Source organism: Stegostoma tigrinum, chromosome 24, assembly GCF_030684315.1.
Source record: "Stegostoma tigrinum isolate sSteTig4 chromosome 24, sSteTig4.hap1, whole genome shotgun sequence".
Lineage (NCBI taxonomy): Eukaryota > Metazoa > Chordata > Chondrichthyes > Orectolobiformes > Stegostomatidae > Stegostoma > Stegostoma tigrinum.
Genome location: NC_081377.1, coordinates 6,239,646 through 6,252,946, shown reverse-complemented (window position 1 = coordinate 6,252,946; position 13,301 = coordinate 6,239,646). Strand labels below are relative to the sequence as shown.

General features: G+C 45.8%; 1 protein-coding gene across 3 annotated transcripts in view; it reads right to left on the bottom strand.

Moving 5' to 3' along the window:
• si:ch211-1i11.3 (mitogen-activated protein kinase kinase kinase 5) overlaps window positions 1-13,301 on the bottom strand; it is a 159,704-nt gene that overhangs the window by 46,816 nt on the left and 99,587 nt on the right. For all 3 annotated transcript variants that reach the window (XM_048558082.2, XM_048558083.2, XM_048558084.2), the window contains exons 14-19: window positions 12,517-12,650; window positions 9,337-9,464; window positions 4,452-4,588; window positions 1,551-1,656; window positions 1,244-1,401; window positions 277-445 (exon numbers count right to left, since the gene is read on the bottom strand). In XM_048558082.2, coding sequence (XP_048414039.1) covers window positions 277-445; window positions 1,244-1,401; window positions 1,551-1,656; window positions 4,452-4,588; window positions 9,337-9,464; window positions 12,517-12,650 — 832 coding nt within the window. The remainder of the gene's footprint in view (window positions 1-276; window positions 446-1,243; window positions 1,402-1,550; window positions 1,657-4,451; window positions 4,589-9,336; window positions 9,465-12,516; window positions 12,651-13,301) is intronic.

The following is a 13,301-nucleotide window of genomic DNA, read 5'->3' as shown; positions in this document are numbered from 1 at the left end:
TCCAGCTTAATAATATCCCTCCTACGCAAGGCGCCCAGAACTGGACAAAGTACCACAGAGAAGGCCTCACCAATGTCCTGTGCATCCTCAACATGACATCTCAACTCTGATAATCAAAGGTTTGAGTAATGAAGGCAAATGTGCTAAACCTAACTGTTCTGATTGCTTGCTGCTCCTACTCTGTCCTATTCCCATTGCAGTCTGTTCCATTTCTCATTTCCATGAGCCCAACCACCTCACACCCAAACCTGCTCCTACTCTCACTTGTTCACAGACCTGGCTTCGGAGTGGGTTTCGTTTTCTTCCGGCTCAGGAATGGGTCCTTGAGGAGCTCGGCTGCCATGGCCCGTTTGTCAGGATTGGGTTCAAAGCCACGTAGGAGGAAAGCCTTAGCGTCTGGGGACATGGACTCCGGGATTTCCGGATGGATTTTAAACATTCCCACCTACAGGCAAAGAAACAGGGAATCAAACACAAAGCACGCAACTGCCCACCAGGGAAAGTGAAGTGGCATGAAAGAATGCCAAGTCAGAAATCACCAATATCGAGCTGCTCAATTTCACAACACATCCTCATAATTCTCATGCTATAAACAGTAACATTCTGCCAGCAACACCCAAGGGTGCCCATAAACAATCTTTGCACCAAATACACTCAACCCGCTCTCTATTTTAAATTTAATGTTGATTTTGCTCACTGTGTACCTTCTCTTTCTGTACTATGACCCTAATGCACTGTGTATGGTATGATCTGCCTGTACGGCTCGCAAAACAAACTTTTCACTGTACCCAGGTACATGTGACAATAATAAATCAAATCATTTGGCCGTTCTCTAGCTCAATGGGAATGGTAAATGAGCCAGGTGACCGAACGCTAACATTGTCCTTCGTGACTTGCACAGTTAATATGTGATGGGTTAAAGTTAGTCATGCTGGATGTAATTTGCCATTGCACATTTTAATTCCTTCCCTCCCTCAGACTTGACCTCCTTTCTTTCTTGAAACAACTGGCACGCAGTGGGGCACAGACCCACCGAAACCCCTTTCAAGTGGTGAGGTTCCTGGAGAGGAGCAATAGTGAGATTTTTAGCCAAGGGAAGACAGGGTCAGTTCTGCCTTCAGGGGTCACAGTGAATGACAACCCGGTTTATATCTCCTCAGAGATCCAAATCTTACCCCATTGCTCAGCCCTAAACAAGGGACCCTGTGCTGACTGCAAATGTACAGCCTGTTGGCTTTGTTACCTTAAACATTGCAGCCTGAGGCTCCCCCAGTTCAAAAAAGGGAGGCTTTCCTGTGGCCATTTCAATGACGGTACAGGCCAGGGACCAGATATCCGCAGGCTTGCCGTAACCTCTTGGTCCTTTGTCGATGATCTCAGGGGCCATGTATTGAAGGGTGCCTGGAGAACACAGAGTCCAAACACAGCACAACGTCAAAGCCCGACAACATCAAAGCTCAAGACTGACCCTCGGTAACATCCACCCCCAAAGGTACCAACTCCGAGCGGCCTGTCTCTCTGCTGATGACCCCACTCTCGCAGACACGCACCTGTGAAAGTTTCCGTACAGGGATTGATCCCTGCCAGCCTCTTGGATGTTCCAAAGTCCGAGATTTTCAGCAATCCACTGTACGTGTTTATCAGCACATTGTCTCCCTTTGAAGACAGACGACAGTTCAGTGAAGGGTAAATGCAAAATATCAGTCCTTACTCAAGCTCCAGCAGCGACTGAAGGCACTGAGCACAAGTGACATTTCATCAACCAGCCCTCACCTCACTGCTGATCAACTAGCCCTCACCTCGCTGCCCATCAACCAGCCCTCACCCCACTGCCCATCAACCAGCCCTCACCTCACTACCCATCAACCAGCCCTCACCTCGCTGCCCATCAACCAGCCCTCACCTCACTGCCCATCAACCAGCACTCACCTCACTGCCCATCAACCAGTCCTCACCTCACTGCCCATCAACCAGCACTCACCTCACTGCCCCTCAACCAGCCCTCACCTCGCTGCCCATCAACCAGCCCTCACCTCACTGCCCATCAACCAGCACTCACCTCACTGCCCCTCAACCAGCCCTCTCCCTGACACACCTAGTCTTCATAATCTTCACCATTCTCATTCCAACTCTTCCCTGATCGAATGTTGATCAACAACAGGTTAAAAATCCCACTCTGCACGACCCTTGAGCAGCGATTGGTTCCATTATAAAACTGACAACACTGTGAATGACAGCTACAGCCATTTTTACAAGCCCTAGCTGTCTGCTGGTGCTTGACAAGAACGAGTGCTTGGTGTGGGAGAAGGTGACGAGCTGGAAAACACATCTCCAGCAGCTGCACAGGAAGAGGCCAAGATAGGGATGTCAAGGTGGGGCTGGGGAGCGACAGACTATACAGGGAATTGTCTTTCCAGAAATCAGAGAGTTGAGAGTTCACCCATGCTGGGATCACACTGTGCATAGTGGGTACGGAGGTAGATGAGAGTGAGAATGCAGGGGCTAATGAGATGAATGATGAACAGGAAGGGGAGGAAGTAAGTCATCTTTGGGAATGATGGGGAACGAGGACACAGAAGATGGACAAGCAACGGTACTGAGGAGCAAGAGTATCATAGAATCCCTACAGTGTGGGAACAGGCCATTCGGCCCATTATGTTACCACTACTGCTCTGAAGAGCATTCCACATGCCCTCCTACCCTACCCCTGTAACCCTGCATTTCCCATGGCCGATCCACCTAGCCTGCACATCTTTGGGTTGTGGGAGGAAACTGGAGCACCCGGAGGAACCCCACGCAGACACAGGGAGAACGTGCAAACTCCACACAGACGTCACCGGAGGGTGTAACTAAACCCGGGTGCCTGGTGCTGAAAGGTAACCATGTTAAGCACTGTGCCACCATGCCACCTTGAGATAAACACAGGGGATGCTGGAGAAAGCCAGCTGCATCGGTGGGAAGGAATCAGAGTTAACAGTTCAAATCCAGTTGACAGACACTGATGATGACCCAGGGGGCAGGACCTGGGGGCACATAATGCTGGGTGCATCTGACTGGCAGCAGTAGCTGTACATTGGGAAGTCCAGGGTCCCAGAGACAGACACTCAGGCTGGTTCCTGGGGCAGGTGCCCGTGTCGTTTGGTTTGACCCAGTGGCACTGCAGCCAAATGGAGCTCCTGAGGATCCAGGAGAACAATAGGGGCAGTCACCTAGAGAAATGGAGAGTTGCAGGAGTGAGATACAGGAAGAGAGAGTGATAGATAAAGAGAGAGAGAGTAAGAGATAGAAGAGAGAGAGAAAGAGAAGTGAGATAGAGGGAGAGATTGTCCAGAACTTAACTGAAAAGAATGTGAATCGCCCACCGCAGGGTCTTAGCAAAAAGAAGAATGTTGAAACAAAGCTATAGATGGCCACTGAGATTGCAAAGGGTGTAGCTGAGAGGAAGTTGGAAACATGTGCTTTTTAACAAAAATTGTAACTGGGGATCCTGGCCAGAGTAATGTAGCTATTGAATGGTATTTGGCGGCCTAATACTGAAGGAAAAGAAGCTGGAATTCAGCCAGAGAAGGTTTCAAAGTTTGTAGGGTTTTGTGGCTGGGATTAATGCCATATGTGAAAAGATTTGTGAGCTCTATCTCTGCTGGATTTGCTCTTTAAAGTGCACATTACCTCGTGAGTATTGTTGAACTTATTTTGATTTTCGATTGACTGTTAAAGTACATTATCAGAAGGTGAAGCATTGTCCTTTGACTCCTCTGACATTGTTCAGCAAAATTGGTTCATTTTTATTTATTGGTCTCCATGGGGATGGTGATGTTATCGATCCATCCAACACTGGCATGCCTTCCCACTCATCTCCACGCTCTGATTTCAGATACCTGCTGCCTTTTGAAACCTGCCATTCCCAAACTAAATTCCTGACTCCGCCCAATCTCAGTTTTCTCTGGATGATATCACGGATTAGGGCAAGGGATAGGGATTTGGAATGATCGACTCCACACGGCAGCTGAAGATGAGACTCCCCAAAGGGGGGCATCGATGAATTGTGGGAAACATGCCAGTCATTCTGAGAGAGTGAGGAATGTAGGTCCACAGGCTCGCTCTGTCCTCAGAGTCTGACAGCTCACCTTTCAGCCTGGAGTCCTGATCACTAGCCCAGGCTGAGTTGTGGTTATGGATGTTTGGCTTCTCAGCTGACCTGACTGACCTGCTCTGATTCCATGATCTGCCTTTGGTTGTTTTTTTCAATGGGCTCAAGACCATTAAGTGTTTGTTTATGTTCACCCAAATTAACCTTACAGTTCTGGAAGCTAACCACCCTCGGTGTTGGGTTTATACTTCCAACCCTTTCTGCATAAGGAAGACCAGTACTAACTTGGATTCACAGAGTGTGCACTTTTACTAACAGAGTGATGAATGATGTCAGAGACACGCAGCCTCGTCCCCATTACCTTAATGTCCCTGTGCACAATCTGATTCTCGTGCAGGTACTTAAGGCCTTCCAGGATCTGTCGGGTGTAGAAAATGATTGTGGCTTCATTGTCCTTGAGTGGACCCCACTTGGAGCACAGCAGTGCGGACAGGCTTCCTGGTTACACAGTGATACACAATCCATCGTTTATGATTATCACAATTAATTTTAAAGAATACGACAGCAGAATGGGGACAAGGAGTATGCAGAATATGGGCAGAATGGCGTATATATGGCCAAAAATCTCTGGGAGAAAGTGTGTGTTTGTATAGGATGTGCATACATTTGGAAAAATACTCAGGTGCATATACACACACACACACACACACACACACACACACACACACACACACACACACACAGACGCACAAACTTACACACATATACAAAGAACATGTAACACACATACTGAAACCTGCCCACGTGTATATCCACATGCATGTACACAGAAAATCATTCACAGGATACATAACACATGCACATACAAGCACAGGAACATTGGAGAATAGGAACATGAGTAGGCAATTTGACTCTTTGAGCTCTGCCACTCAATATGATCATGGCTGATAATCTAACTCAGTACCATGCTCCCACTTTTTACTCTATACCCTTTGATCCCTTTAGCCCTCAGAACTCCTTCTGGAAAACATTCAATGTTTGGCCCAGCTGCTTTCTAGAGTAGAGAATTCCACAGGCTCACTCACCACTCTCTGGGTGAAAACATTTCTCCTTCTCTCATGAGGAAACGTCTCATGCCCAGAGAATAAGACTATGGGCCAAGTGCTGGAAAATGGGGTCAGAATGGTCAGGTAACAAGGTGTAGAGCTGGAGGAACACAGCAGGGCAGGCAGCATCAGGGGAGCAGGAAATCTGACGTTTTGGGTCGCGATCCTTCTTCAGAAATGTACACCATTTCTGAAGAAGGGTCCAGACCCGAAACATTAGCTTTCTTGCTCCTCTGATGCTGCTTGGCCTGCTGTGTTTCTCCAGCTCTAGACTTTGTTATCTCAGATTCTCCAGCATCAGCAGTTCCTACTATCTCAGAATGGTTAGGTGTTGTTGTTTTTGACTCGTACAGACGCAATAGGCTGAAAGCTATTTTTTCCTACCCTGTGGATTTCTAAGAGTATGACTCACGCACACAAGTTGACTCTGTCATACAACGTATTCACAGGCTTTAACAACGAATACCTAGATTAAAGTGTTGGTGCAGTCCTGAGATTAAACACTCAAAGCATCCTGACTGCTGAGGAAGGACGGGAATGATCAACGTATTCCTTTTGCAGTTATACAACAACTATTTTAAAGCAGTATTATAATAGCCTAATCAGCAACCTGTAAAACACCCAGGGATCATTCTACAAGCCACCAAAAGGACAATCCACAAACTACCGAGAGATCAGTTTACATACTACAGGGGGGTCAGTTTACAAACTGCAGGGATAATGGGAACTGCAGATGCTGGAGAATCCGAGATAATAAAATGTGAGGCTGGACGAACACAGCAGGCCCAGCAGCATCTCAGGAGCGCAAAAGCTGACGTTTTGGGCCTAGACCCTTCATCAGAGAGCCACAAAAGCTGACGTTTCGGGCCTAGACCCTTCATCAGAGAGCTCTCTGATGAAGGGTCTAGGCCCGAAATGTCAGCTTTTGCGCTCCTGAGATGCTGCTGGGCCTTCTGTGTTCATCCAGTCTCACATTTTATTATCTTACAAACTACAGGGGGGTCAGTTTACAAACTGCAGGGAAGTCAGTTTACAATCCAGTGAGGGGTCAGTTTACAAACCACCGAGAGATCAGTTTACATACTACAGGGGGGTCAGTTTACAAACCACCGAGAGGTCAGTTTACAAACCACTGAGGGCTCAGTTTACAAACCACCGAGAGGCCAGTTTAAAAACCACTGAGAGGTCAGTTTACAAACCACTGAGGGGTCAGTTTACAAACCACCAAGAGGTCAGTTTACAAACTACTGAGGGGTCAGTTTACAAACCACTGAGGGGTCAGTTTACAAACCACTGAGAGGTCAGTTTACAAACTACAGGGAGGTCAGTTTACAAACCACCGAGAGGTCAGTTTACAAACCACTGAGAGATCAGTTTACAAACTACAGGGAGGTCAGTTTACAAACCACTGAGAGGTCAGTTTACAAACCACTGAGGGGTCAGTTTACAAACCACCAAGAGGTCAGTTTACAAACCACTGAGGGGTCAGTTTACAAACCACCGAGAGGTCAGTTTACAAACCACCGAGAGGTCAGTTTGCAAACTACAGGGAGGTCAGTTTACAAACCACCAAGAGGTCAGTTTACAAACCACCAAGAGGTCAGTTTGCAAACCAATGAGAGATCAGTTTACAAACTACAGGGAGGTCAGTTTACAAACCACTGAGAGGTCAGTTTACAAACCACTGAGGGGTCAGTTTACAAACCACCGAGAGGTCAGTTTACAAACCACTGAGGGGTCAGTTTACAAACCACCGAGAGGTCAGTTTACAAACTACAGGGAGGTCAGTTTACAAACCGAGAGGTCAGTTTGCAAACTACAGGGAGGTCAGTTTACAAACCACCAAGAGGTCAGTTTGCAAACCACTGAGAGATCAGTTTACAAACTACAGGGAGGTCAGTTTACAAACCACTGAGAGGTCAGTTTACAAACCACTGAGGGGTCAGTTTACAAACCACCGAGAGGTCAGTTTACAAACTACAGGGAGGTCAGTTTACAAACCACCGAGAGATCAGTTTACAAACTACTGAGAGGTCAGTTTACAAACCACCAAGAGGTCAGTTTATAAACTACTGAGGTCAGTTTACAAACCACTGAGAGGTCAGTTTACAAACCAGAGAGATTAGTTTACAAACCACCGAGAGGTCAGTTTACAAAGTACCAAGGGGTCAGTTTACTAACCACCGAGAGGTCAGTTTACAAACCACTGAGAGGTCAGTTTACAAACTACAGGGAGATCAGTTTACAAACCACCAAGAGGTCAGTTTACAAACCACCAAGAGGTCAGTTTACAAACCACTGAGAGATCAGTTTACAAACTACAGGGAGGTCAGTTTACAAACCACCGAGAGGTCAGTTTACAAACCATTGAGGGGTCAGTTTACAAACCACCGAGAGGTCAGTTTACAAACTACAGGGAGGTCAGTTTACAAACCACCGAGAGGTCAGTTTACAAACTACTGAGAGGTCAGTTTACAAACCACCAAGAGGTCAGTTTACAAACTACTGAGGTCAGTTTACAAACCACTGAGAGGTCAGTTTACAAACCACTGAGAGATCAGTTTACAAACCACCGAGAGGTCAGTTTACAAACTACCGAGAGGTCAGTTTACACACTACAGGGAGGTCAGTTTACAAACCACCAAGAGGTCAGTTTACAAACTACCGAGAGGTCAGTTTACAAACCACTGAGAGGTCAGTTTACAAACTACAGGGAGGTCAGTTTACAAATTACAGGGAGATCAGTTTACAAACTACAGGGAGGTCAGTTTACAAACTGCAGGGAGGTCAGTTTACAAACTGCAGGGAGGTCAGTTTACAAACCACTGAGAGGTCAGTTTACAAACTACAGGGAGGTCAGTTTACAAACCACTGAGAGGTCAGTTTACAAACTACAGGGAGATCAGTTTACAAACCACCAAGAGGTCAGTTTACAAACCACCGAGAGGTCAGTTTACAAACTACAGGGAGGTCAGTTTACAAACTACAGGGAGATCAGTTTACAAACCACCAAGAGGTCAGTTTACAAACCACCAAGAGGTCAGTTTGCAAACTACAGGGAGGTCAGTTTACAAACCACCAAGAGGTCAGTTTACAAACCACTGAGAGATCAGTTTACAAACTACAGGGAGGTCAGTTTACAAACCACTGAGAGGTCAGTTTACAAACCACCGAGAGGTCAGTTTACAAACCACTGAGGGGTCAGTTTACAAATCACCGAGAGGTCAGTTTACAAACCACTGAGAGGTCAGTTTACAAACTACAGGGAGGTCAGTTTACAAACCACCAAGAGGTCAGTTTACAAACTACAGGGAGATCAGTTTACAAACCACTGAGAGGTCAGTTTACAAACTACCAAGGGGTCAGTTTACAAACAACCAAGAGGTCAGTTTACAAACTACGGAGAGGTCAGTTTACAAACCACTGATAGATCAGTTTACAAACCACCGAGAGGTCAGTTTACAAACTACCGAGAGGTCAGTTTACACACTACAGGGAGGTCAGTTTACAAACCACTGAGAGGTCAGTTTACAAACTGCAGGGAGGTCAGTTTACAAACTACAGGGAGGTCAGTTTATAATCCACCGAGAGGTCAGTTTACAAACTACCGAGAGGTCAGTTTACAAACCACTGAGAGGTCAGTTTACAAACTACAGGGAGGTCAGTTTACAAATTACAGGGAGATCAGTTTACAAACTACAGGGAGGTCAGTTTACAAACTACAGGGAGATCAGTTTACAAACCACTGAGAGGTCAGTTTACAAACTACAGGGAGGTCAGTGTACAAACTGCAGGGAGGTCAGTTTACAAACCACCGAGAGGTCAGTTTACAAACCATGGTAAATTCAATCTGCAAACCACCGAGGATAGGAAGGAAAACTTGTACTTTAAGAAGCATTGGCATTTCAAAATGAAAAATACCAAAGGTCAATTAATCTCAAACCTGACGATCCTGGTAATCACACTATACAATGCAAATGGAGTCGTTGACTAAGTGATCTCGCAATTAATTTTAAAGGACCCAGATATGACGTGAGGAATGCCATGTTCCCCCATGCACGATAAATGCTCCACATGCCATGCTTCCATTTACCCTAGTACAGAATCCCAAACTATTCATTTTCAAAAGAAGAATCTCACCTCCTGGGACCTCCTCCATGAAGATTTTGATATATCCATCCTGACTAACTGATCCCATATACTGGACAATATTCCGGTGTTTCAAGTGCTTATGGAGAGCGATTTCTTCATGAAGAGGCTGTGAGTACCTGTAGGGGGAGGGGGAGCAGAAGTGGAATTACTGGAGTAAGAGGCAAAAGGCACATTTATTTTCCATCCCTAATCCCCTGGAGCAAGCGATGGTGAGTTACCTGCAACTGGGTGGCTTGCTCAGCCAGTTCTGAGGAGTTAGGAGTCAACCACATTAGCCAGTGGTCTGGATTCAAATGGATAACAAACCCGATCAAAATGGCAGATATCCTTCCCTGCAGTATATGGCTGAATTAGGTGTGCTTTTATAATAATCTGGAATTCGCAATCTTGGTTATCTTGTTCCAGATTGTTGCTGAGTAAAAGACATCAGCCCACTTTCTCATATAGAATAAAACTTTTGGTCTCCTTAACACCAGTACTGTTGCAAACTGTCCTGGCCAGTGCAAGATGGAAAGCTTTGACAAATCCGTCTCTTTTCAGCAAAACCTAAGCTCTGTATGACCCAATGATTATTAGTATCAAAGATTATCTAATTTAATTGATATTTCTTCTGTTGAGACTTGAACTCATCAACTCAAGAATACGTGTCTCAGCCTCTGGGTCACTAGCCCGGTAACAGCACCACTGTGCTACTGCCCTTTTCCTCCCCCAGTCTATACGTCAACAGTCCATATAGTATATCAGATGAAAGGCACACTGTACAGATTATGTTGGGACCAGCAGGTATATTTGGAGGTCCGTCTACAGGCCTGTCCACTGCGAGAGCAGTCAAGTCACAGTTCAACAGGTTGTTAATTTCCTGTTGATCCTTCCAACACTGCTACACCATCCTTTAATCAATGTGAAACTATAAAATAGACAAAACAACACACTACCTTCTAAAGGGTAATTAAGAATGGACAGCAAATGCTAGCCCCAACAATGACGTTCCCACTGAAGAATTTACAAACACTAAAAAGACTTTCGGGGTTTTGCATTATCAAAACTAAACTTTATTCTATAAAGTTAGAAAAATAACGCTTTGTACAAGATCTCAACATTTTATATTTGAACATCCAAAATTAATGTGAGATAACAAGGTGTAGAGCTGGATGAACACAGCAGGCCAAGCAGCATCAGAGGAGCAGGAAGGCTGACGTTTCGCGTCTAGACCCGTCTTCTGAAATGGGGGAGGGGAAGGGGATTCTGCAATAAATAGGGAGAGAGGGGAGGCAGATGCAAGAAGGATAAAGGAGTAGACAGATGGAGGGAAGACAGACAGGTCAAAGAGGCAGGGGTGGAGCCAGTAAAGGTGAGTGTAGGTGCGGAGTTAGGGAGGAGATAGGTCAGTCCAAGAAGGACAGCCAGGTCAAGGGGGCGGGATGAGGTTAGTAGGTAGGAGATGGGAGTGGGGCTTGAGGTGGGAGGAGGGGATAGCTAGGAGGAAGGACAGGTTAGGGAGGCAGGGACAAGCTGGGCTGGTTTTGGGATGCGGTCAGGGGAGGGGAGATTTTGAAGTTTGTGAAGTCCACATTGATACCATTAATGTGAAGTCAAATGAGGGTAACAAACTGTGGTAAAAAAAATCCACAGCGCACATCAATGAGCAAATGGGGGCTCCCATGACAGTTTCTCAACACTAGCCTCATCCACACTGCAAACTGTAGCGACACTGACAGTCAAATATCCTCAAAACTTTACAAGGGATTACTATTATTCTCTTCCAATGTCATATATTTGGAATTCCTCAAAGCTTCTTTGACACAGACTGTCTAATTTTCATGTTCACATTTTCACAGCTTTCTCTGTGTCCCAATTGGATCTGTGCTGCCCTGGATATTGGAAATAGCACCTACTCTCAGGTACAATTCCAAATATCCCCAGACAGCTAGTTTCTCCAATCCAGTACCACTCCGCTAGGTTCTTCTGAGTGTTAATCTTGCTCAGCTGCACCACGTAAATTCTTCTTGTGGGTTCCTTTCAGCCCACTCTCACTCATCTCCGTCCACATGGATAAGGAAAACCACCAATTCTATTGGGACAACACCAGCATCCTGGGACATGTGAAGCACAGGCAAGCACGGGAATTCCTAGAAACCTGGTTCTCCACTAAGAAGGCCATCAATAAATGCATAGAGTCAGGCCCCATATACAATCCACTGCGAAGGAAACTCGGAAGTGAGGTAACCTAGAGGAACTGAGTCCAGAGTTTAAATAACAGGCACAAAAACACACCGGCTCTTCATCGGAGGCTGCACTGATGATATTACCCAGCAGGGTGATGAAACGTCTGCAGAACAACGAACCAGCTCGGCGAGCCAACCAACCACAAAAAGCCCACTCTAGTTACTGTTAGTGGCTAACTGCTTTCTTCTGTGCACTCCTAGCCCAATACTTAGCCATGTGTAGTGACTCCCAGAATCAGGGCTCTCAGGAGCCTTTTCAGCAGTACAGGAAACAGCAGCGTGGTGTTTCTTCCTTTGCTCCTCAAACTCTTACTGCAGCGATTGTAAACAGATCAGCTAGGTAGACCTCATAGAATGTGAGTTCCCTATTTGGACCAGGTTAACAGCCCCATTCGGAGAGCCCTGGCAGACAGATATAAACAGGAGTATCAGGGGTTCTGTTCACTCTGAGAGCTGGCTGTGAGGAAGCTGGATCAGTGTTAAGGAATCTCTGTGAATAAATAAAGTGGTCTTGGTGATGGGATACTAGCCTCTGTCAGGTTCTTTCACTAACTGTCTGCAAACACTAATTGACGGCAACCCTTGAGCTGCCCTTCAATGACCCTTGGATTCTTGAAATCTTCATAACAAGCTCTGCTTCTGCAGAATATTGGAATACCAAGTTCCCTAAATGTTACCATTTTCATAGATTGCTGGTTTGCAAAGTGCAAATGGATTTCATACATTACATTATCTTTAATATCTACAAATCTACCAGTCTTGTTCGAGAACGTATTCAATGACTAGGCCCCCGTCAATCCCCTGTCAAAATTTTCCTGAAGGCACTCTGACAAGCAATTTGCGATGTATTTTTATATTAAAAGTGCTACATAAATGCAAGTAGAGTGTGTTGTGTTTAAAATGGTTGACCACCTATGTCACAGTCAATAGTTCTATTTGTTACCTGTTGTCTCTTTCTGGAATTTCTTTGATGGCGATGCGGACTTGATTGTTCATGTCCCGTCCTGCGTACACAATCCCATAAGTTCCCTTCCCCAGAATCAGCCTTTCTCCGTTCTCGGTGTATTCATACTTATACTGCACACAAAGGAAGAAAGACGTACTATCACGCAGCAGAATACAGAGACACTCAGTTAGAATTGAGATGCAAAGGCATTTCTTCAGCCAGGGGGCAGTGAATGTCTGGAATTCTTCTATCCCAGACAGACCTTAGGGCTAAAAGGATCGAATGGGATTGGGAACAGCACGGTCAGCCATGATTGTCTGAATGGCCACATGGCCTAGTCCTGCTCCAATGTTTCTGTGTTTTCGATGTCATTGAGGCTAGAACACTGCAAGAGGAAGTTGACAGATTTTTGAAATATGAGGAGCTAGCATAAAAAGGGGATTGAGGTCTGGGTATAAGTCCATAAGAAACAGGAACAGAAGGAGGCCGTTTGGCCCTTCAAACCAGCTCTGCCATTCAATGGGATCATGGCTGTTCTGACATTCCTCACGTCAAATTTCCTGCCTTTTCCCTGCAACCTTTGACCCCCCACCAGATCAAGAGTGTATCTATCTCGGCCTTAAACATACACAAGAACTCTGCCCCTAAAGCTTTCTGTGGCAAGGAGTTCCAAAGACTCTCAGGCCACTGATATAAGAAATTCCTCCTCATCTCAGTCATAAATTGGGCAGATAACCATGATTTTATGGAATGGCAGGGCAGACTGGAGGGGCCTATTCCTG